The 27,777-nt window shown below is 46.9% G+C and overlaps 1 protein-coding gene across 1 annotated transcript in view; it reads right to left on the bottom strand.

The window, feature by feature from the left end:
• Positions 1–6,292: 6,292 nt before the first annotated feature.
• C1qtnf2 (C1q and TNF related 2) overlaps positions 6,293–27,777 on the bottom strand; it is a 67,353-nt gene continuing 45,868 nt past the window's right edge. Inside the window, exons 3-5 of the mRNA XM_008821665.3 lie at positions 19,926–19,999; positions 11,055–11,304; positions 6,293–7,325 (exon numbers count right to left, since the gene is read on the bottom strand). Of these exons, the coding sequence (XP_008819887.1) occupies positions 6,712–7,325; positions 11,055–11,304; positions 19,926–19,943 (882 nt within the window). The 5' untranslated portion in view covers positions 19,944–19,999 and the 3' untranslated portion in view covers positions 6,293–6,711. The remainder of the gene's footprint in view (positions 7,326–11,054; positions 11,305–19,925; positions 20,000–27,777) is intronic.

Raw genomic sequence — 27,777 nt, forward strand, 5'->3', positions numbered from 1 at the left:
ATGCCCTCCTACCTCATGTCAACAAATGTCTTTTCCAGCCAGCTGCCCTGGCAGGCTCCCACTCTCCTTCAACTCTGTGGTGACTCTATCAGCTAACATGGTGCCAAATTGTCACTTTGCCATTCTTGTGGCATCATGCCACAGTAGACATTTTGCACTTATTTGTGTGGCCATTTATCCAATGTCTGTCACCTGTGTCTTACAAGAGAAAAGACCTTTGGATCAAGGACCATTTTATGGCACAAAGATGCACCAAGCTCTGCATCTTCCTCAATGCCTATGAGTGGGAAGATCCAAGGACAGGCCCTGGTTTCTGAGACTGTGCAGGAAACAATCAGGGCGAGGAGGAAGGACTAGGGTCCCTGTGCATTGGGAAAGGCCATCTTCTGGGAATACCTTTCCTTATCTGGAACTCCATCTTGAGTCATTTGTCTGAGAGCTCCAAGTGGCTCACCCAGAAAGCAGCTCCAGGAGGACAGACACCATATCAAAGTTCTGGTCACCACAGGGTCCCCGCTGCCTACTGCGATGCTTGGTACATATAGGATGTTCAAAACATATTTTTTGAATATACTAACTTGATAAAGTCTACCAGCTGTTTAGGTTCTGTCCTCGAGAGCCCCTCAAAGCCATTGTGGCCTTTTACCCCAGTACTACCCTATGAGGATGGGACATGGGCCCTCAGGGCTCCTCTTCTTCCCTCTCTTCCTCTTCTTCCCCTTCCTGAGCCTCTGGATAGGTTCAACTCTGGGTGGTGGATGGGTGGGTGGAGGTGGGGTGTGTTGTAAGGGCTGTTTGCCCAAGATGGTGGGCCAGCTGGGAACCAGAACCCTTCAGGATGAATGCCCTGGTTAGCCTTTGACCTCTGAGGCCCTCTATCTTTGTGCAGCTCATGCACTAAATGTGCTGCATGGGGCGAGACCCCCCCAGGTGGAGATGCGCATTTTGTACCAGGAAGCCATGTTGGAGGATTGTCTGCCTCAGTGGAGAACTTTAGGAGGGATACAGAGGAGTGGTGCGCTGTAGTTAGAAGGCCATCCTAGAGAAGAAATTCCCGTGAAACAAATGGACAGTTCCTTCTTCTTGTTAAATTAGGGCCAATGAGGGACAAAATTATAAAGTAGATGAAGAATGTGTTTTTAAAAAATATTTTATTATTTTTATGTGTATGAGTGTATTGCCTGCATGTATGTGAGTGCACCTGTGTCGTGCAATGCCACAGACGTCAGAAGAGGGCTTCGGATTCCCCTGGAACTGGAGTTAAGGATGGTTCGTAGCCGCTATGTGGTGCTGGGAATCGAACCCGGGTCCTCTGCAAGAGCAGTCAGTGCTCTTTAACCGCTGAGCCATCTCTCTAGCCCCAAGAATGTATTTTTTAAAAAAGTCATTTGCCCAGAGCCATCCTTGGACTTTTTTCTGGGAAGTTCCTTTTAGGCCTTTGTCTCCAGAGCAGGGACTGACTACTGAAGACTGACCAGCCACACTATCCCTGTCTCTGCGCTCAGAAGTTATGGGCAAGGATCTTGGCCTGTGACCCTCAGATGGAAGTGGAAAGTCCTGAGGGGAGGCAGTCCACCTCAGCAGGTTGTGGTGCTGAATGGGTTCTGAGTCTCAGCCTGGCCTGGGGACACTGGTCATTCCAGCCTCCCCTCTGCAAACTGGGGACATCTGCTGAATTTGAATGAAACCTTCCCTGGACCAGATCAGATCCTGCTTCGGGGGAGGGAGATATTAGGGACCCAACTTCTTCTTGCTCAGGGATGTTTCCAAGTCAGGAATGTACCTTGGTTTGTCTGGCTGCCTCCCATTGGAAGCACGGGGTGACCAGGACGGCCTGCTGCTCACAGACCTACCTGCTTGTGGGTACTGTGGACACCATAGGTGGCAGTATGGCTACTGGATTCCGACATCCTGGGTTCCATCCTGGTGATGCCACTTCCCAGTGAGGCAACCTTTGGTATTGACCTTACCTTTCCCGGACTCTTGAACTTCTCTGTGAAGTGAGGTTAGTGATCTTTGAACCTGCTCACGGGAGTTTGAAGTGTAAACCAGCCACATGCATCAAGGGCAGCATATGTTCAGTAAATGCTACTGTTATTTTTGTCATAGCTCAGGAAACCTAACGGCGATTTGTTATACTAGAAGTCTTCAGTGAGGGGTGAGGAGATGACTCAGAGGTAAGAGTGCTGGCTGTTCACGCCTGAGGACCTAAATACAAATCCCTAGAACCCATGTCAAAAGCCAGGCATGGTTGCACGTAAGCCTATTACCCCAGTACTGTCCAGGGTAGAGACAGGAGGATTGATGGGGCTTGCTGGACATCAGCCTAGCTCCAAATTCAGTGAGAGACCCTGTTTGAAGGGAATAAGGCAAAAAGTGATAGAGTAGGACATATCTCACACCACACACACACACACACACACACACACACACACACACTGACATACACACAGTGTTCAGTGGAAGCAGAGGCCCCAGAGTGAAGGTTTAACCTTCAAAACAGGCTGGCAGATTCTTCTAGCCATGTTAATGTATGTTTTGGGAATTTGAGTCTCTTTTCCTTGCTCTGTTTTGATGCTAGAAACAGACATGTGGTGCCTGTCCTAGTTTGTTTCTCCATTGCTGTGACAAAATACTCTGACCAATACCAACTTGGGGAGGAAAGGGTTTATTCAGCTTACATCTCCCAGGTCCCAGTTCATCAGGGAGCCCAAGGTAGGAACTCAGGGCAGGAACCTGGAAGCAGGAGCTGGAGCTCAGGCCATGGAGGAACGCTGCTTATTGGCTTGCTCCCCTGGCCCTTGCTTAGCCTGCTTTCTTGTGCCACACAGGCCCACCTTTCCGGGGTGGCACCATCCACAGTGGGCTGTACCCTCCCACGTCACTCAACAATCAAAACAAAATGATGCCCCATGGACATGGCCACAGGCCAGTCCAAAGAAAGCAATTCCCCAATTGAGGCTTCTTCAACCCAGGTGTGTCAAGTTGACACTAAAGCTATCCAGCACAGTGCCCAAATGGATTCTGAGATCATTTGGGCCAACCCTTCATTTTGCTGAGGCTGCCAGATGTTAAGGACATGGCCCAAACCATACAAAGAACCTGAAAGCATTGGGGACTCAACCCCATGCTTCCCAGGAGGTTGTGTGTTCCTGCGCTGTGTGTCTCTTCCACAGAGTGCTTGAAGCTCTGCGCTGACTGAAAACATCAGGGAGAGGTGAGGCTGTTTTGATTCCTTTTCAAGGTCATGGCCACCTAAGAACCTGGGCTAGGGCACATTGGCTTCTCTGTCTTGGAACTCTGAATCTAGGAATCAGCCAGCCTGTCTAGTCTCCCGTCTCTGACTGGAGGTTTGTGTGGTAGATGTTCGCCCCCTAGTGGTGCAAGTGAGTATGACATACAGCCTGGAAGAGTCCCTCCTGCCAAGGACTCCCGTGCTTACAGAACTGTCTTCCTCCTTCACCTCACTCTAATTCCAGACCTGTTAGATCCCATCTTTACTAAAATGTTGAAATTTTGGTCTTCATTTTTGCATTAATTTTGATCTATTAGTACTCTGCATTAAAATATTATTGGTATAGAATATTGAGTTTTGGGTCACTTTCAATTTTGTGCATGGTATAGGTGCCTCGTTCCCTCCTGTCACACTTTGATCATAAGTACCCACAGGAAGACTCCCTAGGTACATGGAGCACGGCCCTCATTTATCAGGACAGGTCCAAGGCCTGTGGGGCAGCGTGGGTGGGCTGGAATCTCAGCTCTGTCTTGATCATAATGAATGTTCTCCCAGCTTTCTCCAGAAGGGGATAGATGCCTTCCAAAGTGTGTCTTCTCACTTCAATGAGAAACTGCCTTTGGATCAAAGATCATTTTATGGCACAAAGATGCACCAAGTTCAGCATCTTTTTCACTGCCTATGAATGGGAAGATCCAAGCATGGGCCCTGGTTTCTGAGGTTTGCCGGAACCAGCCAGTGCGAGGAGGAAGGACTTAGGGTCCCTGTGCATTAGGAAAGGCCACTTCCTGGGAACACCTTCCTCATTCAGGACTCCATCCTGAGTCATCTGCCTGAGAGCTCCAAGTGGCTCACCCAGGAAGCAGCCCTCCTCAGAATGTTAGAGGATTAACTCAGTGCTCACCTCACCTATCACCTGGCTCTTGGCTCATTTGTCTGCCCCTCCCCCCCAACTCTATCAGAAACTTACCATCTCCAGCAATCCTGGACCACACCCACAAGATTCCAGCCCTGGACCCTATAAGGTCTCAGCCCTTACCTGCCCCACTCCCCACCAAGTGCTGAAATCCTTCATGGTCCCCACCAATCTTCCTGAACACACCTTGGGAGGGTACCAAGGAAGGAGACATGGTAGGGCAAGCTCAGAAATAGCAGAGTTTTGGAGGTCTGCCCATGCAACTCAGGCTGCATTTATCATCAGGTTACAAGGGTTAAGTCAACAGCCTTCAAGTCCCTGCATTCCTGGGGGCGGGGGCTCAGGGAAGGGAGAGGAAATGGCGAAAGGGTCTGCTAAAAAAAATTTTTTTTTTCAGTCGGGCATGGTGGCGTATGCCTTTAATCCCAGCACTCAGGAGGCAGAGGCAGGCAGATCTTTGTAAGTTGGAGGCCAGCCTGGTCTACATAGTGAGTTCCAGCTGGGGCTACAAGGAGACCCTGTCTCAAAAAGACCAAAAAAAAAATATTTTTTTTCAGGTTGAGGTTATTACTAGCTGGTATAGTATTTGCTTACGTCATATGCAGAGGTCCTGGATTCAATTCCCAGTACTGCCAAAAAGAAAAAATAATTTTTTGAGACAGGGTTTTACTATGTAGCCCTGACTGTCATGGAATTCACTGAGCCTTCAACTCAGAGATCTGTCTGCCTCTGTTTTCCAAGTGCTGGGATTAAAAGCTTTCACCACCATATGTGGTAAAAATACTTTTTTAAAAGAAAGGTAAAGGGCTAGAGAGATGGCTCAGTGGTTAAGAGCACTGACTGCTCTTGTAGAGGACTCAGGTTCGATTCCCAGCACCCACATGGTGGCTAATCGCCTGTGACTCCAGTTCCAGGGGAATCTGATGCTCTCTAATCTCTGCAAGCATTGCATGACATGGGTACACTTACATACATGAAGGCAATACACTCATACACATAAAAATAATAAAATATATTAAAAAACAACTTGGGGGCTGGAGAGATGGCTCAGCGGTTATGAGCACTGACTGCTCTTGCAGAGGACCTGGGTTCAATTCCCAGCACCCACATTGCGGCTATGAACCGTCCTTAACTCCAGTTCCAGGGGAATCCGACGCCCTCTTCTGACCTCTGAGGCACTGCACGACATGGGTGTACTCACATACAGGCACACTCATACACATAAAAAAAAAAAAAACCCTAATCTCTTCTAAGTATATATTTTCCCTGATTTATAATATTCTGACTCATGATTTTTTTGATTTTATGATGGTGCAAAAGTCTGATACATTCAGAAGAAACTACCTTGAAGTTTGATCTTTTCCCTCAATATTCATAACCACATGGTCTTTGAGATGTAGGACAGTGGCAGCAAACTGCCCAGAAGGGTAAACAAGTAAGCCCTGATGCTCAGTGGGTTATGTGTGTTGAATGCACCTTTGATTGAGCAATATTTTCAACTTACCATGGGATTTCCAGACATAACCCCAGTGTAAGTCAATGAACATATTGCATGGGTCTTAAGAGAGTCAGTAGGAGAGGGGGATAGGGAATAGAAGTTGATTGTTCTTCTTGTGTGTGTCTGTATGCATAGGAGAGAGGGGAGAGAGAGAGAGAGAGAGAGAGAGAGAGAGAGAGAGAGAGAGTATTCCTGATTGACTCAGAATTTGCTTTGTAGAACAGCTTGACCTCAAACTCACAAAGATCTACCTGCCTCTGCCTCCTGAGTGCCAGGATTAAAGGTATGTGCCACCACACCTGGCCTGTAGTTTGTCCTTGATTTATGTAGCACTACAAGATTCACATGTAAGCAAAAATCCATAGGCTGTCCACACTGGGCATGGTGCCTTTAATCCCAGCACTTGGGAGGTAGAGGCAGGTGGACTATGAGTTCAAGGTCAGGGTGGTCTACATAGTGAATTCCAGGGGTCAGCTAAGGCTATAAGGAGACCCTATCTCAACTCTCCCCCTAAAAAAAGAAAAAAAAAAAAAAAACCACCATAAGCTGTCCACTTAAAATGTGTAAATGCATGTAATTAAACCTAAAAATTAAACTCTAAATAATAATAAAAGTTTTAGTCTATTCCCTGCTTCCTTACATGCATGTAACTAAACCTTAAAATTGAACTCTAAATAATAATAAAAGTTTTAGCCTCTTCCCTGTGTCCTGTTCCTATTATTCTTACCCATGGTGTGCCTGTTTCTATGGGGCACAATAACTATATTATCTGCTGTTTATTTGTGAGTCGTATGTCCTATAGGGACAGGAACTCTATCTTGCCAGGTGTCACTTGCAGAGTATAATACAGTACCTGTTACATGACAGATATTGAGGCAGTGAATAGATGGATAAATGAATCAAAAAGCTTGGATATAATGATTTAAAAAAAAAAAAGCAGCAGCAGAGGAGGCCAGTCTTGGGATACAGACTGCCGGCCCCCATCCTCCAGTTCAGGGGTCTTCCTCCATGAGCACCCATCCAGAATGTCAGTCCCTGCCTGGAGGCTGGACTCCAGCTTGTCTACACCTCATTGGGGTCATTTTGGTCAGCATAGATGAGGAAGCCGGTGAAGAGGCTGTCAGTCCAGTAAGGGTCGTAAAAGAGTCCATTCTGTTCTGAGTAGAAGATCTGCAGCCAGACCTCGTCGCCCTCCTTGAGAGCCAGGATGGTGGAACCTGAGGCCACGTCATGGTTGCCAGTGTTGGCATCAAAGGTCCGGATGCGGTACTGGCCGTTGTGCACCAGGCCGATGGCCAGGTGCTTGTTGGCCAGCGTGATGTCATAGGTGAAGTAGTAGATTCCCGGCACGCTGCAAACAAACTTGCCACTGGACGCATTGTAGTGGCCACCCTCGTTCATCAGAATCTTGTCAAATTTGATGGGCATTCGCTCTCTGGGGTAGCTCTTGGTCACCGCCACTGAGAAGGCTGACTTGGCACGGCCCCTGCCACAGCTGCAGGGGCCTGGGAGGCCAGGCTCCCCCTTCTTGCCCTTAGGCCCCTTCTTACCTGGTATGCCATGCTTCCCTGGGGTACCACTGACCCCCTTGGGTCCACGAGGCCCAGCTTGCCCAATGGCCCCAGGTTTGCCTTTTGGTCCTTGTTTTCCACGGTTACCTGTCCGGCCAGGTGGACCTGGAAGACAGAGCAGCTGATGTTATAAGGGACCTGCAAAGGTCTAGGGAAAGGCTTCCTTGGAGCAGGAACCCATGGCTGGAAAGAATGCCATGGCCTTGGAGCACAGGAAGGGGCAAATGCTGACGGTACCACCAGTGGCACTTTTCTCTATCTTGTCAGGAAAAGGGCGAGGAAACCTTTCAGAAACACTGGGAATCAGGGCAAAGGAGTAACTCATTGGACTGGGGATGTAGCTCTCTTGGTAGAGTGCTTGCCTAGTATGTATGCGTTTCTGGGTTTAATCCCTGACACCCATAAAACCAGGTTTGGTAGCATACTCCTATAATCCTAGCATGGGGCTGGGGAGGGGATCAGGAATTAAACAAAAAAGACTGAGGGGTCTGAGCTGTAGCTCAGTGGTAAAGCACTTGCCTCACATGTATGAGGCCCACAGTTCAATCTTCAGTAGTACTGCAAAAAATAAAACACAGGATAAATCACAATGCCTCACACCCTTTCTTTTCTTGTCTTCTTATTAAGAATTTGGTTTGCCTGAAGATCAATGCTTCAACAGGCTGCTCTGGGGACGGGGTGAGGGTTGAGAAGAGAATTGCAAAATGCCTTTTGACTTAAAAACATTGACTGGTAAAATCCCTGCCTTACACACACAGGCACAAGAAGCCTGCTCACAGACACAAAGGTTTAACTGTAGCTCTGCTTAGAACACCAAAAACCCATCCAAAGGAGAATTATTAGAAAATCATCATCCGTGTATGGAAATCTACATAGGCATTAAAAACAACAAAAACTGCACCTTTAATCCTAGCACTCAGGAAGCAGAGGCAGGTGAATCTCTCTGAGTCTGAGGCCATCTTGGTCTATATAGTGAGTGCCAGGCCAGCCAGGGCTGCATAGTGAGACCCTGTCTCAAAAAACCCAAATCAAAACAAACAAGAGTAACTACTATTAAAAACAACAACAGCAAAAACAAAAAAAACAAACAAAAAAACTAGGGCCTGGAGAGATGGCTCAGTGGTTAGGAGCACTGACTGCTCTTACAGAGGACCTGGGTTCAACTCCCAGCACCCACTTGGCAGCTAACAACAGTCCATAACTCCAGTTCCAGGGGATCTGATGCCTTCTGACCTCTGTGGCCACTGCACGACGTGGGTACACTTACATGCATGCAGGCAATACATTCATACATATAAAATGAAAATAATAAATGAAATATTTTTTAAAACTAACAAAAACTAAAACTGAGACTCTGCCTGGTGTGGTGCTGGGTGTTATACTTCTGTAATCACAGCACTTTGGAGGCTGAGGCGGGAGAATGGTGAGTTTCAGGACAGCCTTGGCTACATAGTGAGACTCAGTCTCAAAGAAGAAAAAAAAGGAAGAGGTAGATTCACATGCCTATATAGGAGACAGCTGTAAATAAACGAGGAGGAAACAGGAGGTGTGGCGCAGGAAAACCCACCACATCTTTGTGTTCTTTTAGCGCATATGACAGTGCCTGGCAAACACCGGCCAAATATTAAACATCAGCTGGCAAACCCTGCAGAACATCCCCAAATTCCCAGAGAACATGTCTTGCTTTTTAATATTGATATTTCATAAAATATACATTGCCCTATAAACAGAATTTGAAGCCAATGATTACATAGAAACATTTATATAGTTTTTATTTTTATTTTATGTGTATTTGTAGGTTTTGGGGGGGGGGATCTTTTTGAGACAGGGTCTCTCTGTAGCCTCCACTGACCTGAACTCCCTATGTAGACCAGGCTGGTCTCGAACTCTCAAAGATCCACCTGCCTCTACCTCCTGAGTGCTGGGATTAAAGGCATGTGCCACCATGCTTGGGTCCTCAACAATAACAAAAATATATGGAAAAGTGCATAAGTTCCAGCTTAATACAATTGTGCAATTGGCAGAATGGCAAGATTGAGTGGAAAGTTATGGGGAGTTGTGCTAGATGTCCATCAAGGGTCTTACTCCTGAGAGGCATCAGTGCCAAGGAGCATCTGAGCATCACCAGACACACGGCAACTGGGGGTTACATACATGGAAGTGGATGCCCAGCACCCAAGGAAACATTTTAGACGTTTCATGTGCTGACAAGGAACTTTCTTTCTTCTATGTGCGTATGTAGGTGTTTGCTGTGTGATGGTTAATCTAGGCTGTCTCTCCGTCTCTGCCTCTCAATTGCGCCTTCCTTTGCAAACACTTGATCCCTGGCAGGAGAAAAGAGCCAGAAAAGCCCTGGCCTGTACCCTCTCTGCTCCTGATCAAGGGGAAAGGTTGAGAGTAGAGACCTTCTCCCACAGGATCATGGTACATCTCCAGAATGGCTCTGGCAGGTCTTGATTAGTGCACAGGCCCACGCAGAACTCTACCACAGGTGTAAGAGAATGTGTGACACTGGGATTCACAGCTCCTGGCCCCCTGCAGGACCTCCTCAGGTCCAAGCACACCCACTGTCAGAGTTCTCCTGGAAAGAAGGGGTTTTGGAGCATTAGTTTTGTGTGGTAGGAAAGACCCTGGATTTGGAGTCTAAGTGCAGCAGGGATGACTAACAACTGTATACTGACTCCAGGACTGGTGCTTCATACACCTCATCCTCACCCCACTCTGGTGAGGCAGGTGCTGTTGGTACCACTGTTGTGGAGACAAGGAAGCTGAGGTTTGGGGAGAGGAGAAAATAAATATCTGAGGTTGGTTGTTTTCAGAGTTCGAGCTCTTGCAACAGACACACTTAACCTTTCTATCTTGACTCAGTCTCCTCATTTGACACTTGGGATAATGAGGGCATTTGTTTTACAGGATGGTATTAGGTGTCAATGAACAACTTACTTAAAATGCTTTGTCAAGAGATGAAATGCCACATAAGTAAAAGCTATAGTAGGACTGGCAGGATGGAACATGTGATTAACATGCACAAGGCCCTGGTACTGAGAACAGAAAGCTACTGTGATTTCCATACATTTCAGATGTACATGTGAGGATGCCGACATCACAAAGAGCAGGGATGAGAGACAGCTCGAAGGAAGGTCAAATGGAAGGAGCCTACAGACAATATTCAATCTGTTTACTCCATCTGGCACACTGTCCTTGGGAAACTACCCTTCACCATTTTATGGGGTTGCAGTGGGGCTGTGAACTAGAATGATCAAGTGCCATCGCTACCCACTCACAAACACCCCAGGAAGCACATGTCCCAACCCTGGCAAATGGTGCTACCACACGTCCTTGGTTAAAGGATGTGGACAAAGCCACATGGATAGAGACCTGAACCCACCAGGTTCCATTTCAGAATGTGCAGTTTTCATGAGGCTAAAACTAATACACAGAGAGAAGCAGAGCCCAGGCGAAAATATTTAACTCCTGGACCAAAGCATTCCTGCAGCTCAGCTCTTGGTCTTCCCAATTTCATGAGCCAATTAATTACATTAGGGGCTGTACATTGGGTTGCTGCTACTTACAAACCAAGAGTTTCAAATAACATTCCAGGAGACTTGCTTCAAAATCACTTAGCAATTCAAAGGCTAGCTGAGGCAGGAACATATGATTTGATGTTCTCCATCTACTCTCTCCATTCAGAATACATCATTCAATTTATAAAGAGACAGTAATTTGGTTTATCAAGAAAGGGATTAGTACTACTTTTAGTAGCTCAGAAACCCCCTCTGTGCCAGATGCTGTCAATGCTGGGTGGGAAAGGAAGGGCAGGGGTGGGTCTCTTACCTTCTTCTCCACTGTCCCCCCGGTCTCCATCCTGGCCATCTTGGCCATCTTTACCAGGAAATCCCATTCTTCCCATCATTCCTGAGGGCCCTGGCATTCCTGGAGGGCCGGGTGGACCCTGGGGCCCAGGCAAGCTGCAGACGAGCTGAGGGCTGCCCTTCTGGGTGTCCCTGCGAGCAAAGGCTCCAAGCAAGGGGTCAGCAGCGCAAGGGAGGGCACAAGCCAAGAGCACCCAGGGGATCATGGTCACCTGTGGGTGGCAAGAGAAAAGTGGCAGGTGATAATGGCCATGGTGCTGACCACTGGCCAGAGGAGGAGGTGCAGATGGAACTGAATTTCTGTCCTCTCTTTCCTGCACCACAGACAAGTAGGCAGTGTCACTCTCTCTTAAGGGTGTACCTGGATGAGCTGAACCTTGTGCCCGGATACATATTGCAGGGCCCTTGGCAGCAAGACATTACCCTCAGCCTGTCATTCATCCAAGTGGCTGAAATGAGGAAAGAACTCACTCTCCCAGACTGAGAGAAATGAAAATGACCTACAGCTTCATTCAGATATGCGAATTGAAAGTTACAGAGGCAGAAATACTCAGGCTGTAGCTAATGGTTTTCAGTTAGGCAGCTTCTCACAGAGACTTGGGGTTGCAAGTGTGGACAGGCGAGGATTCTGAAACAGAGGGAAGGTGACCCCACCTGAGGTTGGCAGCAATTCCCCTCCCAGTGCTTCCGGTGCCCAGGCCCACACTCTATACACACGCCATTGTCACAATACAACGTCATTATGGAACAAGCAGAAGTGAGGGAAAGAAGCTCAGAAAAGCTGGGTGATGGGTCTGGTTAAGTCACATAGCTCTCAGATGGCAGACTGGGGTTTGAGCCAGGCCATGCAGATCCAGAGATTGTGCCCTCCCTCCTGCCCCAGACTGGCCTGTCCTTAAGGCTGGTGGTGACAACAGCATATACCCACCAAAGATCAGGTAGGGTGCAACTAGAGCCCAGAGCAGAAATCAGCAGCTAGCCTGAAACCTGTCAATAAACTGCCTCTGATGCATAGTCATCACCAGTCTCTCTCCCTGGGAGAAAACCAGGATGGAGAACAAACATGTCAGGTGTGACTTCCTGCCATGGGGATAACACTAATTAGTAACTTGCTTTGTGACCCTAGGCTAGCCCCCTTTTCCCTCTGACCTTCAGTTTCCCTACCAGAAAAACAAAGGGTTGGAAGAGAATCAAGGTTTCTAAATCTGAGTGTCCATCAATTAGATTTGTTGGGTGGAGGGATTAGTAAAATATAGATGTTTGGGTCTCATCACTTAAGTTTCTGCCTCATTAGTTCACTGGTGAGGCTAGATAATTTGCATTTCCAGTAAGTTTCTAAGTGATGCTGCTGATGGTCAGAGGTCCAGTTTCCGACTGGACTCGACGTTCTCAAAGGTCCCATTCAGCTCTGATGCTATGTCAGTCTTTCCTTCTCCAGCCTTCTTTCTCTCTCTGAATATGAAGTGTGGCTGGCTTCAGTGTTCCCCTCTGGCTACATCATCAGAGCCCCAGTGGGGATTCATGGGCAGCTGGGAGCTGGAGACAGGACAGGGACATTGCTCAAACCTTGGAGCTCAGAGCTCCTTCTAAGGACCTCCGTCTCCCTCTGTGCCCCGCCTTGCTGACAACTGCCCAGGCTTTTGGGTTGCCTTTGGCTGTTTCCCTTGGAACCAGCTGGTCCCTCCTCAACTCCTGGTCCAATCGAGGACAGGATTTATTTTTTTCAGTACTAGGGGTGGAACCCAGGGCCTCACTCACACTAGGTAAGTGCTCTCCTATTAATCCACACCCCAACTCTCTTCTTACTTTTTATTTTGAGACAAGGTCTCACTAAGTTACTCAGGCTAGCTTTCGACTCACTCTGTAGCTCAAGCAGGTCCTGAACTTGTGATGCTTTTGCCTCAGCCTCTGAATTGCTTGAATAACAGTCCTGGACCATCAGGTCCAGCTGGGGAAGGATCTTTCACAGCTAGAAACAAATAAAGTTACAGAATACCAGGCCTCTACTACCTTGGAGTGCTGGGGAGACTGATGCACTATATTGCTTGGCACTCAGGGTCTACTACAGTTCTAGCTCCGATGGTCACTAATGGTGTGGTTTTGGGCAAGCCACTGTCTTCTCCTGCACCTCAGCGATTCCCTTGATAAGCATCACAGAGATGTTACTGGTCAGATAGACACAATCTAGTCATTACCAAACACTCCTTTGAATACAGTTGCATCATATGGTAACAGAGCTAGGTTTTTCTCAAATGTCTTCAATTCTAATTAAGGCAGGGGAAAAATTCTCAGCTTGGTGACTGTGGGAGACAGGCTTGAGCCTAGAGTGGAAGTCCTAATGACAGCCATACAGCAGGCCTGAGGCAATGGCCTGACCGCTGGAGCCACGAGGAACGCCTTGTGATTATCGCTCCATTTGGCAGGTCATAGGACTGATGCTTAAGGCTCGCCACTCCCTAGTCGCCACCCCTTGAAATTCCAGGTTGCGGTTTATCTACAGCTTGCAGTATGTGGGCATAACAACAGCCATGGTTACATGATTTACCGGAACCTGGGCTGCCCTTATATGGCATAGTCGTTGTATCCCTGTCTGATTGGTCCAGGGACCCTATATAAGCTTGTAAATTCCTCAGTATAATAGATCTGCATCACTGAACCTGGTCTCCTGTGTCTGAATGCGGCTCCACTGACACAGTCTTCTCACCAGCCCTGAGGTCCGGGATTAGGGAGCTGCGGCGATGACCATGAAGGCGGACCGGCTGGCCACAGGTGACAATGTGTCTTTTGTGTCTCTATGCCCTTTTCTAATGTCTCTTTCTATCAACTAGTGCAGCCATTTGTAGCAGTGTGCCTCTACTCCTTTCTCACAACAGTTCATTTATTCAGTAGGGTTTTGTTGCTATTGAGACAAGGTTTCATGTAACCCAGGCTGGCACTGAATTCACTCAGTAGCTGAAGATGACCTTTGAACTCTTGGTTCTGTTGCTTCCACTTCCCAAGTGCTGAGACTGCAAGTGAGAACCACTGTGCCCTGTTTATATAAGGGCTTTGCACATGCTAGGCAAGTACTCTGCCAACGGAGCTACACCCCCAGCCTTTATTCAGTACGTTATTTACTGAGGGTCTATCACATCACCAAATGACAGACACATTCTTTGAGAATAGAACTGTAAACCATGGAGTCAAAAATTCCTCTTGGATTTTAAAGGTTAGCCAAACAACAACCAGGGACTGGAGAGATGGCTGAGCAGTTAAGAGCACTGGTTTTAAAGGTTAGCCTGGTCTACATCGTGAGTTCTAGGCCAGTTGGGGCTACAGGGAGACCCTCTCCCCAAAAGACAAAAAAAACCAAAAAAGCTTAGAAAGACAATACATACATACATATATATATACATATATACACACACATACACACATACATACATATATATATATACATATATACACACACATACTATGTAGACTAGGTTGGTCTTGAATTCACAAAGATTCACCAGCTCTGCCTCCTGAGTGCTGGAATAAAAACATAAACAAAGTTTTTAGTATGCATATCTATCTATCCTGTCTCTTTCTCTCTCTCTCTCTCTCTCTCTCCTCTCTCTCTCAACTTTATGGAACCCATTCTCTCCTTCCATCTTTACATGGGTTCCAGGGAATTGAACTCAGGTTGTTGGGCTGTGTAACAAGCACCTTCACCTCCTGAGCCACCTCAATGGCTGAGCTACATTCACATCCCATACTCGCTGCCACATTATTCACAGAAGCTAAGCTATGGGTAGATAATTCAAGTGTCTATTCGATGTAGGTAAATAACAGGACTATCTTAGCAACCCAGGACTCCACTTGGTTTATGTTGTACACACACCCCTCTCCTAACAATACACGTAGTAACCTAGGACCTGCGCCTGAACTGAGCTCCACACCCCACTCCAATAGAATAAGTTTCTCCATTCCTCAGCCATCAATAGCTCCCCTTTCACCGACAGTTTCTATTCAAACATATTCCCAGATAGATCTAGGATCAAGAGTCAAGGGACCAGTCTAGCCTGGATTGGTTCAAAATACATGTGCAATAAGACAACTGTGTCCTCTGAGTGAACCTTTAGGGAAAACCCTCCTATTTTCCAGTTTATGTCTATTTATAATCAGGCATGCTTTGGATTAAAACCAGATGCATCTACAACCCGAATCTGCCAATCAGAGAACCAGTCTCATAAGGTCTGTTAATGACCAGCTCCTCCTTCTTTTAGATCTCATAAAATGCACCCCCAAATAACAGCCAGGCCCTCCGGTGCTTTCTCACTCAGCGCCCTGTCATGGCAGTGTATCTAAAACTTGTACTTCCACTTTGCTCTTATTAAAAGGGTCTTGTTGGTTTACTTTTTGTATGCCTTTTCCAACTCTTTGAACAAGATGTCAAGAACTGGGAAACACCTGGTCCAGTCAGCCATCCCTGGAACACATCGCCCACTGACGGATACACAGATAAGGAAAATATGGTGTACACACATCAGGAAATCTTGCCATTTGTAATAACGTGGATGAGCCCGGAGGACATCATGCTGAGTGAAATAAGCCAGTTACAGAAGGAAAACACTGTGTGATAGTACATATATGAGGCATTTATAACAGTCAAATGTTTAGACGCAGAGAAGGGAATCCATATTTTTCACTGGGGGTCAAGGAGGACCTCCCTCTAAAGGCAAACTGTGAGGAATTGGAATGCCCAGTGAGGTGGATGCTCATGATCTGTGAAAAACACTTCCCAACAGGAGCGCTCCTGAGTCCCCATGGCGTAGGCGATGCTAGTTTGATTCTATCTCTTGTGTCACACTGTACTTGCTCAGCATATTAAATAACAGTTGAGGTGGCAGGTGGGGTTGGCAACTCATGGAAGTATTGTGCCAATGACAGATGCTTCTGGAAACCAGCCCAGACACTCCTCAGGTCTCTTTCCCCTTCCTGCTTGAGATAAGAGCTGTAGAAAACTAGCTGGTGTAATTTGTTTTTTTTTTTTTTCCTCAGTGCTGGGAGTTGGATCCTGGGCCTTGTGCATGCTGGGTAAGTGCTCTGACAGCAAGCTACATCTCTACCCCTGTTACTTGGGAGCTACAGCACACCCAGGCCTTCCAGAATAGAAAATGAATTTTCCAGGCAGTTTTGAAATGATCTGGAAAACTGTGACCCACAAACTCAGACTAGAAAGGGAGGGAGGGAGGAAAATAGTGGGAGTCACCTTTGCCAGCAAGATAATAATCCTGGGAACAGCTAAAGTGGCAGGACAGAGACAACTAGATGGGGGGAGGGGCGCACATCTGTCACAGTTTAGGCTCCGCCCTCTTCTGCTCTCAAGTTCAGACACAAGCCCCTCAGAGGGAGGATGCTTGCTCTCTGTAGCCTGGTCTACTCTGGACAGAGGGGTCAGTGACTTCTCAGTGACAGCTGGCTGCAGCAGGCCCCAGCACCTAAGGGGTGGCGCTGCCCTAGGACAAACCCTGGGAGTTTTTCTTTCAGAGTTGGAGCCTGGAGGTTCCTGTGGGCCAAGAGGAGTTCCTGCAGCTGGAGCCAGGAACTGATTTGGAAAGAAAGGCAGGCAAATAGGTTTGCTTCCAAACCTGGAGGGAGAGGAGACTCTCTTTGCCTCCAGGGCACCACCAACAACAACAAAAAACTCTAAATAGCCCAGCTCCAGCCTGTGCTCCACCCTCAGCCTACCGCCTACATCCTGGCCCTGGTAAGAAAATGGGCTGGGGTGAGCATCTTAAGGGGAGCATGACCCCAAGGTATCTAGACAGGGTCTTTCACATAAATGTAGAGCCCAACACTTGGGGAGGGGGCTAGAGAGATGGCTCAGCATTTAAGAGCACTGGCTGTTCTTGCAGAGGACCCAGACTTGGTTCCCACCACCCACATGGCAGCTGACAACTGTCTACAACTCCAGTTCCAGGGGATCCTATGCCCTCCTCTGGCCCCTGTGATTGCACACACGGGTGCACTTACCTACATGTAGATAAAATACATAAAAATAAAATACATATAAAAATAAAACATAGCCAGGTGTGGTGGGGCATGCCTTTAATCTCTGTGAGTTCAAGGCCACTCTGGTCTACACAGTGAGTTCCAGGACAGCTGGGGCTAGAAAGAGACCCTGTCTCAGAAAGACCCCCCCAAATATATATAAAACAAAGTCTATATCCTTTGGTTCTTAAAAAGGCAAATCTAAAGAAAATAAATCTCTGTGAGTTCACGGCCAGCTTGGTCTACATAGTGAGTTCCAGGACAGCTGGGGCTACAGGGAGACCCTGTCTCAAAAAGAACAGGAAAAATAAAATAAAATAAAACATAAAATCTTGGGGATGGCCTCTGGAACCATCAAATTCATCCCCTTCAGTTACAGACAGGGAAACTGTACAGAGGCAGGAGGATCAGGAGTTCAAAAGTAACTTTACTTTTATTTTTTAAATTATTTGTTTTTATTTTATGTGTATGAGTATTTTGCCTGCATGTATGTAAGTGCACCCATGCATGCAGTGCCTGTAGAGCCAGAATTGGAGCTACAAACCATTGTTACTTGCCATGTGGTTGCTGGGAACTGAACCCCAGTGCTCTTAACTGCTGAGCCATCTCTCCAGTCCTAGGAAAACTGACTTTATGATCCAGCTCCAATGCTCCAGGCATTGTGTGAAGCTATTTAACTGCATTGTGTTATTGGAAAAACACAACTCTAAGAAGTCAGTGTATTATCACATTTTTCTAAGGAAGAACCCAAGGCTCTAAGAGGGGAACTGATTTACCCAAAGCCACACAACCAGGGAGCAGCCAAGTCCTTACACAGGGGCTCTGGGAACCATGCTTGCTTACACCACATTACCTTACTCCCTTCATCTTCTGTTTTTTTCTCCTGTTTTATAGGAGAGGAAACAGAGATGCAGAGAGACTAATTTTCTTGTATTTACACAACTAGTTGGCAGCAGAAATTATAATTGAACTTGGGCTTGGCCACCCCTAATATCCAAATGCTTTCCATTATGTCAGCATTTCTTAGATTTTTTTCCTTCCAAACATCCCACATTACAGAAGAGACCTCAAAGCACATGCCAGAGCCACACACAGCATTTCTTTGATATGCTGTATTTTATTTTACAATTTTCTACACACGTACATGCATGACTCTGAAAATGTCAAAGTGATATTTTTGTTTTCTCAGGATACTTGTGTAATTAGATACTTGAGGAAAACCTCCTGTCCTCTGGACGTGATGGCACACACCTGTAATCACAGCACTCAAGAGGTAGAGGCAGGAGGATCAGGAGTTCAAAGTCATCCTCAGCTACATAGTGAGTTCAAGATCAGCTTGGGCTACAAGAGGCCCTTCTTACACACACACACACACACACACACACACACACACACACACGAAAGGTCTATGCTACAAAAGATAGGAGCCTCTTGGGTCTTGACCCCCTACCACAAACCTCTCTGGGGTATTCCTGGCAGGGGTCCTGGGATCCAAGCTAGGAGATCAGGGTGCAGGCATGCTAAGTACACCCCATGACCCATTATGCACCTCTTCTTGCACCTTCAATAGCCTCCTTCCTGTTCTTGCTCCACGGCTCCCAACCTCTTGTACTCTCCATGCCGCAGTCAAGAGTTTAAAGCCATCAATCAGCCACCTCATTCCCTAAGATGCTCCAGTAGCTGCTGGCTGGGAGTCATAACACAGGAACCCTGACAGGGCTCACAAGACCCTAGATGACCTGGCCTCAGCCTCACCCTGGCCGCTGTTCCTCCCTCCATCCCTCCCCTTGTTCCTGGCCAGCTGCAGGACCTCCACCAGGCCAAGCTACAGCTGCTCTGCCAGCAACCCAGCAGCTCCACCCTAGGCGTGCACGGCAGCCTGAATGTGCTTTTTCCAGGTCTTCCCTGGCGACCTCTTTACGGCAGCTCTCCTTGCAGTACCAGCTCTTCGTTTCTTTCCTGGCTGGTGTTTACTTTGTTATCTTTCCCACACATAAATCTACTGAGTGCAGATTCCAGCTGGCTACCTGGCTTCAAACTTCCAGACATACACAGGTATTTAAGAAATAGCTGCTCTGGAGCTGGAGAGATGGCTCAGAGGTTAAGAGCACTTGCTGCTCTTCCAAAGGCCCCAAGTTCAGTTCCTAGCACCCACATTGGGCAGCTCACAACCACCAATAACTCCAGCTCCAGGGACTCTAATGCCCTCTTCTGGTCTCCACAGGCACCTACACACATAGACACAGACACACTTTTCAGCTGGCCTAAAACTTGCTATGTAGACCAGGTTGGCCTCAGTCTCAGAGATTTGCCTGCCTCTGCTTCCTGGTGAGATGCACATTCTTAAAAGTAAAGTTAAATCTTTAGAAAAAAAATAATAAGGCAGGCATGGTGATGCAGGCCTTTAATCTTGGCACTAGAAAGGCAGAGGCAGGCAGATCTTTGGGAGTTGAAAGTCATACTCATCTATACAGGGAGTTCCAGGTCAGCCAGGGCTACATAGTGAGACCCTATTTCAAAAACAACAGACAGAATAGCTGCTTAATTAACAAATGTTTGAGAATCAGAAAGTCTACAGCAGAGTGAAAATGAGGTCTAAGTGCAGAAGTGCCTGGACACCACTAGTTCAAACAACTGCTCTCTCCTGTCAGGTTTTCTTATCCAACCCAGACAGAAATCCTCCTTCTTTAGATATCTTAGACACAGGTCTGTGTTTTTCTGTCCCTGTCCCCTGAGGCTGGCTTGCAGAACACCTTCACAAAGAGAAGTTCAAATGGACAGAAAAAGGGTAACCATCATTAACCACCCCCCTTACCTTTTTAAAAACTGTCATCTAAATTGTCCTTTCAGTGTGTGGGTTGAGAGGGAAGGCTTCATCAAGTCTTCTTGCTAAAGGGAGGGAAAAAAGATAGTTAAATCCCAGAAATAGAATCATGAGGTGTTAAACCTGAATGTGTTCTGAAGTTTAGTTTTAATAACTGCCCAGTCCTTGCCTCTTTGGAAAGTAGCGAGTAGTTTATGAATATGCAAGTTCCAGGAAAGTCCTTGGAGCCCAGCCTGGGTGCCTGCCTGCATTCCGCTACAGGGGAAGAACTTTACTCCTCTGTACAATACAGGACACAGCCTCTGGTTCATTCCTGAGGACCTTCTGCCTGGACTGTGACATGAAGAAGGGTCACAGGTGAGGACATTGACCTTTCATGAATTTTTCTGGAATATGGTTTACCTCTAGTAAGGCTGCAAAGCCAGGGCACTGACCAATCTCACTTCAGAGATCTGAAGATAGATACTCGAATAGCTGTTTTACTTAAAGTTTAAAACAATGCTTAGTTCGGTGGTTAAGAGCCATGGGAACCTGCGCATTTGTTTCCTTTTCTATCTCCTGGACATAATGGCATTCTTAGCCCACAGAGTCTGTGTGAGGAATGAGATTACACCTCCAAACATCTAGCCCAGAGGCTGGCACACTAAACACACCACAGTTAGCCAGAAGCCTACCTCCATCCTAACCTCCTGCTGAGAACCCTTCTCAGCTGTCCTCCTCATCCTCACACTCAAGGCTTAATCTCATCTCCTTGGAGAGGCTGCCTTGAGCCCACAGTCTAAAGCATCTGGCCCATGATGCTCTGTCCTGCCTTTCAAAGCACTTGACCCGATTTATAGTTATGTATTTGCATGTTTCCTGACTTCTAAGCTGCCTGTCTCTCTTCTTCCCAGGGAGATCTGGTGAGGTGGGGGCCTTGTCTGTTGCCCTCTTGCACCACTAGATGTGCTCAACACATAGCTCTTGAGCATCCTTGAATGCAATGATCACTCACAATCCATAAAATACCAATAAGATAAGCCAGGCGTGGTGGTGCACGCCTATAGTCCCAGCACCTGGGTGACAGAGGCAGGAGGATTTCTGTGAGTTCAAGACCAGCCTGGTCTACAGTGAGTTCCAGGACAGCTGGGGCTACAGGGAGACCCTGCTTCAAAAAGACAAACAAATACCAACAAGATTTGATACATTTGTGGTTTACAAAGCCACACTTGAGTACTGAGGAGAATGTGGAGAACTGGTCTTGGGATCAGAAGATCTAAAAGCAAGTTCTAGTTTTCTAAATCAGTGGTCATGAGACCATGGAAATGTCATTTGTCTTATTTGAACCTCAATCTCCTCACCTGTGAAATGGGGCAATAATACTTGCTTAGTCTGCCTTGTAGGCTCTTCTGAGACTTGAACTAGGTAAGGAAGACAAACATCCCACAGAGTCTGGCTCAACCTTGCAACTGCCACTTGCAGTTGAACTGAGGATTACAGTCCTCACCTCTCACCAGGAGCCCTGGGGTGTTTCAGGGTAATACCTTCCCTCATCCTGGGTGGAAGAGGACCCCTGAATCTGACCCAACAGGGCAAAATCACTCCATGTGTAGAGTTAGAAAAGGACAAGGCTGGTGACTGGAGTAAGAGAAAGCCTGCTTGCAAATAAAGCCCACTGCAAATCCTCTCTGAAGGGAATGAAAATTCTTTAATGGAAAACACCCAATCCTCCCAAATTCCAGGAAGCAGAGTGGAAGCAGCCCTCTCCAGTTTCTCTGAAGCTTGGAGGTGGCCTGGAGGAGATGGGCTGGCTACAGCCCCCTACAGAACTTTCTGGAATCTCTTTCCTAGGAGCTCAAGTTCAGGGCCCTGAGGTGTCCAGAGCACAAAGAGGATTCAAAGGCAAATGCAGAGACTTAAAAACAGGGGCTCTCCTGCTGGGAGATTTTTCCCCATCTCTTTCTCTCTCCTCATTCTTGGCTCAGCCTAGAAAAAGAGGTCCAAGGATAAATTATGACCTAACAAGAGGACTCTGAGGCCAGGATCTGGCCTGCCTTGTCTCAGCAAGCATTCCCAAAGGCAGGGGAAGTCAGCCTTGGAGTTACCAGTGAAGACTTCTTCTTTCCTATACATATACCCCCAAACTTTTGATATCAACAAACATAACAGTCAATGTGTTGGGCAGTACAGGTCAACCCTCTGACCCAGGCTGCTCAAGTCTGAGCCTCCACTGAAGAATAGGGAACAGGGGTGTGGCAGGGCGAGCCAAGCTCTGGGCTGACTGAAGTGGAAGCCATCAAACTATGCCTTGCCCGTGGCTGTTGCGCCATGTGGAGGGACCAAGGAGGGCATGAGGGAGAAGGATGGAGCTGCTAAGCAAATGTGAGGGGTAGGCAAAGAGGAGGGTGTTTGTTTCCTGTTTCCACTTCTCCTGAGGGCCAACCTCAGCATGGCAGACCAGTGTGGTGGGGAGAGTAACTGGGCAGCACTGTCCAATAGGAAAAGGGCGAAAGCCACATATGTCCTTTTTTTCATTTATTTTATTTTGTTTTAGGTTATGTAATTGAGGCCCCGGCTGCCCTGGATTTCTCTATGTAGACCACGCTGGCCCCAGTCTCACAGAGATTCGCCTGCCTCTGCCTGACGTGTCATTTTAAATGATCCAACAGCCACATTAAAAAAGTAAAAAGAGAGCCCGGCGTGGTGGTGCATACCTTTAATCCCAGTACTTGGGGGGCAGAGGCAGGTGGATCTCTGTGAGTTCGAGGCCAGCCTTGTCTCCCTAGTCAATCCAGGACAGCTGGAGCAACAGGGAGACCCTGTCTCAAAAACACCAAAAAAAAAAACCAAATTAAAAAGAGAAGCTGGGTTTGGTGGCACACGCCTTTAATGCCAGCACTCGGGAGACAGAGGCAGGCAGATCGTCATGAGTTCAAGGCCAGCCTGGTCTACATAGTGAGTTCAGGTCGGCTGGGACTACAGGAAGACCCTGTCTCTAAAAGCCAAAAAAAAAAAATGTAAAAAGAGGTGACTGGAGAGATGGCTCAGCAGTTAAGAACACTGGCTGTTCTTGCAGAAGACCCCGGGTTGAATCCCAGCACCCACATGGCTGCTAACAACTGTCCATAACTCCAGTTTCAGGGGATCCGATGCCCTCTTCTGACCTCCGTGGACAATGCACAACAGGGGTGTACTCACATGCAAGCAATATGCACAAACACATTAAAAAAAAATAGAAAGTAGATGATGTTCCAGTGCTATTTATCCCAATGTATTATGTCATTTAGACATGTAATCGCCATAAAAATCATTTTTAAAATATTTTATTTATTTATGTGCATGGGTGTTTTACCTCCATTATGTAATTACACTTGTGTCGTGCAATGTCTGCAGAGGTCAGAAGAGGACATTGGGTCCCCTGGAGCTGGAGTTACAGATGGTTGTTAGCTGCCATGTGGGTGCTGGGAATCGAACCCAGGTCCTCTGCAAGAGCAGCCAGTGCTCTTAATTCAACCATCTCTCCAGCCCCCTCCATGAAAATCATTAATGTGACATTTTCCAATCTTTAATCAATACTAAGCCTTTGAAACCCAGTGATGTTTTTCACACTTGTAACACATTTTTATTGTTATTATTTTACAGTTATTTATTCATTTGTATATTTATTTGTGTGTGTATGTGTGTGTGTGTACACACCAAAATGTGTCACAGAGCACATGTAGAGGTCAGAGGACAACTTGCAGGCAATTGGTCACTCCTTTTACCATGTGGGTTCTGGGAACTGAACTCAGGTCCTCAGGCTTGGTGGCAAGGGCCTTTACCCACTGAGCCATGTCATCTGCCCATTACAGCATCTCTTGATTCAGACTGTCCATATTCCAAGTATTCAGTAGCTATACAGTGGCCTCTACCAGATTCAGATCTCAGAACTAGCTGAGTGATGGTTATAGTTTGATAGTGCCCCCCCCCAATGTGCAAGTGCTGCAAACTGAATCCCCGTAGTCATATGTGAGTGACATTTGGAGGTGGAGCCTTTGTGAGGTGATTAGACTTAGATGAGGTCATGAAAGTTGGGTCCCATTATGGCATCATGGCTGAAGAAGAAGAAGAGAGACCCAAGCTAGCATATTTGTTCTGTCTTTCCTTGAGATGCCCTTAGGTTTCCTATCCTGTAAAATGGTGAGGTAAATAAACATCTATTCTTAATAAATTACTAAGCCTCAGTTACTTTGTTACAGTAACAGAATATGGACAAAGGCAGACGTTTTGTACACATCACTTTTCTACTCTTCCTCAGTCTCCTACTCACCAAAATGAGGGGAGAAAAATAGCACCTACCTTAAAAGACTGTTATGAGGATTTTATGCTCTAAGAATAAGGCCTCATATTGGGTTAGGGATGCAGCTTGGTGATAAATAAAGCATTTGCCTAGAATAAGGCCTTGTAATGGTCAGAGGTATAAAAACATTAGCTATTATTGTTTTATTATTTTTTGCCCTTCTGAAAAACAAAGAAAAATGATGTGTGTCAAAAGCAATACATGAGACAAAAGACCATATTTGAAATGATGCTTGCCACTGCAGCTGAATTAAAAACCAGTCCTCATCTCTTACCCTAAGTTTTGTGGCATTTCAGATGGGGAACCCTGTATCTTTTGATAAATTCTTCTCTCTTAAGTTAGTCTGATTAATTCTTGTCACTTAAGTTAGCTGATTGTGTTTCTGCCAGTTGTTACTGAATGAGAGCTCTAGTGAGGCTTGACCTGTGCTCCTGCCCCAATGTTTCTGTTTGAGGACAGGATGGATGTTGCTTGGGCCCTGCATCCCTTAGCTACCTGCTGCATTTGTGTTCCATCATATGAAGGTGAGCCTATCAATTAGGGGTTGTGCTTAGCTCATCAAGGGATGGAGTCCAGTGGGTACTGTGCACACCATGGCTCAGCATGTGGGTGCCCAATAAATAGTGGTGATATGATGATGATGATGGGTTTTATTATTATTGCCTTTGAAGCCAGACACTGGCTATACAGAATAGGTTGGCCTTGAACTTGTGATTCTTCTGCTTTTGCTTTTGAAGTGTTGGGATTACAAGTGTGTACCACCATGCCCCACCCCCACATCTCTACTTTTTTAACTTTGAGCATGGTTTCATGAATTGTACACTGACCTGGAACTGTCTACATAGCCAAAGAGGACCTTGAACCGCTGATCCTCCTGACTTTACCACCCAAGTGCTGGGATTATAGGTGTGTGCCACCAGAGCTTTGCACTGTGCTTTTAATTTCTGTTTTGATCATTTTAAATGGATGATTTTTTATTTTAAAAAGGAATTTTCCAAGGCTAGGGAGATGTCTCAGTGGGTGTCCTAGTTTGTTTCTTCATTGCTGTGACAAAATACTCTGACCAACACCAACTTGGGGAGGAAAGGGTTTATTTAGCTCATGTCTCCCAGGTCACAGTTCATCAGGGAGCCCAGAAACCTGGAGGCAGGAGCTGGAGCACAGGCCATGGAGGATCGCTGCTTACTGACCGGCTCCCTGGCCCCTGCTCAGCCTGCTTTCTTATGCAACTAAGGCCCACCTGCCCAGGGCTGGTACAATCCACAGTGGGCTGGACCCTCCCACATCACACAATAATCAAGAAGATGCCCCATAGACATGGCCACAGGCCAGTTTAATGGAGGCAATTCCCCAATTGAGGCTCCCTCAACCCAGGTGTGTCAAGTTAACACTAAAGCTATCCAGCACAGTGGCTAAAGCACTTGTTGAACAAGTGTGCCAAGACCAGAATTCAAATCCGCAGAGCCCACGTGAAGACATAGCGATGTGCATCTGTAATCCCAGTGCCCCTATAGTGATGTGGGGAAGTGCAGACAAGAGAATCACCAGAAACTCACAGGACAGCTAGCCTGGTGCACGCAGCTGCAAATGGCAAGAGACTACCTCAAACAAGACAGAAGATGGACCCCTGAAGTTGTCCTCTGACCTCCACATGCACACTGTGGCATGAGTGTGCCCACAATCATGTACACGAACACCCCCCCACACACACACAGAGATTAAAAAAAAAAAAGAAAAATTTCCCAGTTTTTCTTGGGGGCCTAGAGATGCTAGATATGATGGAAGGCTGAATTTGTCTAACCTAAACTCATCTGTTGAGGTCCTAACCCCCAGAATTGCAGAATGGAACTGTGGAGACAGAACATTTTAAAAGGTAATTAGGGCAAAATGAATCATATGGGTGGGCCCTCCTGGAACATGAATAGGCAGTTGGGACAGACTCGTGCCCAGAAGGCAGCCTTGTGAAGACAGTAAGAAATGAATGTGGCCGTCTGCAAGCAAAGGAGAAAGCTCTGGATATGCCCACACCTTGATCGTGAACTTCCGGGCCCTAGAATGGAGAGGAATAATCCTCCTTAGGCCGAATAGAGGTGGTGGGGACCCTCTACTAGCTTCCTGAGCTCTTCCTGAAGATGACCGCTGAACACTGGTAGGGAACAAGGGCTGAATCCATGAATGCCAGCCAGGTCTAGGAGCTAGGGCCCCCAAACCAGACACCTTCTGGCTGCAGGGGCCACCTGGTGCCCTCCCACCCTCCAGCTGAGAGGTGCCACATCTCACCTAGTCTGGGTCCAGTGCCTGTGCGGCAGGTGGAGAGGTGAGTCCTCTAGAGCGCCCAGCTGGGCCTTGCCTACTCTGGCTCCTCTGTTCCCACGCTCACTATCTCTAATTCTGCTGGATCATCCCTTCTCCTAATTAAAGACTCTTCTTGTCCCTTTGGGGCTGCATGAAAAAAATGTGAATGACATTTAAAAAACCAGAAATTAGCCAGTAAACCAGAAATTAGCAGGTAAAAAGAGTATTAAACATTGATTGCCACAGCCTGTGATACTCTGTTATGTTGCCTCAAGAATGCAGGACCTGCCTTCTTCAGTGCCTAGATGTCACCCACCATGTTTATGCACAGGCTGTGTACAGGCCCTGTCGGCATCTGCATTTGCAACTCTTAATTTGGAGGGAAAGAGTCTTGATTCTCTAGGTGTGTTGTGTGTTCTTATGCCAAGCTTTGAAGTTCATGTGCTTTGGAATTCTCCCCACAATCCTAAAGCTGATACTGTCAACTCTGTTTTGCAGAAGAGAAAACAGAGACCAGAAAAGTAGAAAATCATTTTCCTATGTTAAGCACATCCAGGAACCCAGGCCTGCTAATGCAGGACCCAGTGCTCATGCCCCTCCATCTCAGTCCCTGTGCTAACAGGAAAGTTCCGATGCCTGCATGTCTGTGCACATGTGCATAGAAGCAAGGCACTTACATTAGAGAACAAGGGCAGGAAGGAGTATTGGCCCAAGAAAATGTTTGGCATAGAATTCTAAAAGCAAGACCTAGAATAGAACTCGATTAACTGAACAATCTAACTTAGGCAGGATTCTTTTTATGGAGATAAATACAGTTTGCCTCTGACTGACAGGAAGAAGCTGGGGGAGTGTGAGTGCCTGTCTGCTACCCCTCAGTGAACACTGGGGAGCAGTGAGACTGGGAAAAAGTGCCCCATAGGCAGGGTCAGGATGAGACAGGAAAGCATGCTGGGATTTGCTGAGAAAAAAAGTGACTTCTCCCCGGGGCTGGGAAGATGACTCAGGTGGTAAAAGTCCTCTGCTTTCCTTGTAAACATGAGGACCTGAGTTCAACCCTCAGAGCCCTTTCTTTCATATATATATCAGGCCTGTGGTGGGCTTGTAAGCTCAGCCCTGGGGCAGTGAGACAGGCAGATCCCTGGGGCTCCCTGGCCAGCCAGCCTAGCCTACTTGGTGAAGTTCTAGGCCCTAACTCAAAAAGAAAAGGTGGACAGTACCTGAGGAACAAAA

This window comes from Nannospalax galili, unplaced genomic scaffold, assembly GCF_000622305.1.
Source record: "Nannospalax galili isolate Female #2095 unplaced genomic scaffold, S.galili_v1.0 scaffold667, whole genome shotgun sequence".
Classification (NCBI taxonomy): Eukaryota; Metazoa; Chordata; class Mammalia; order Rodentia; family Spalacidae; genus Nannospalax; species Nannospalax galili.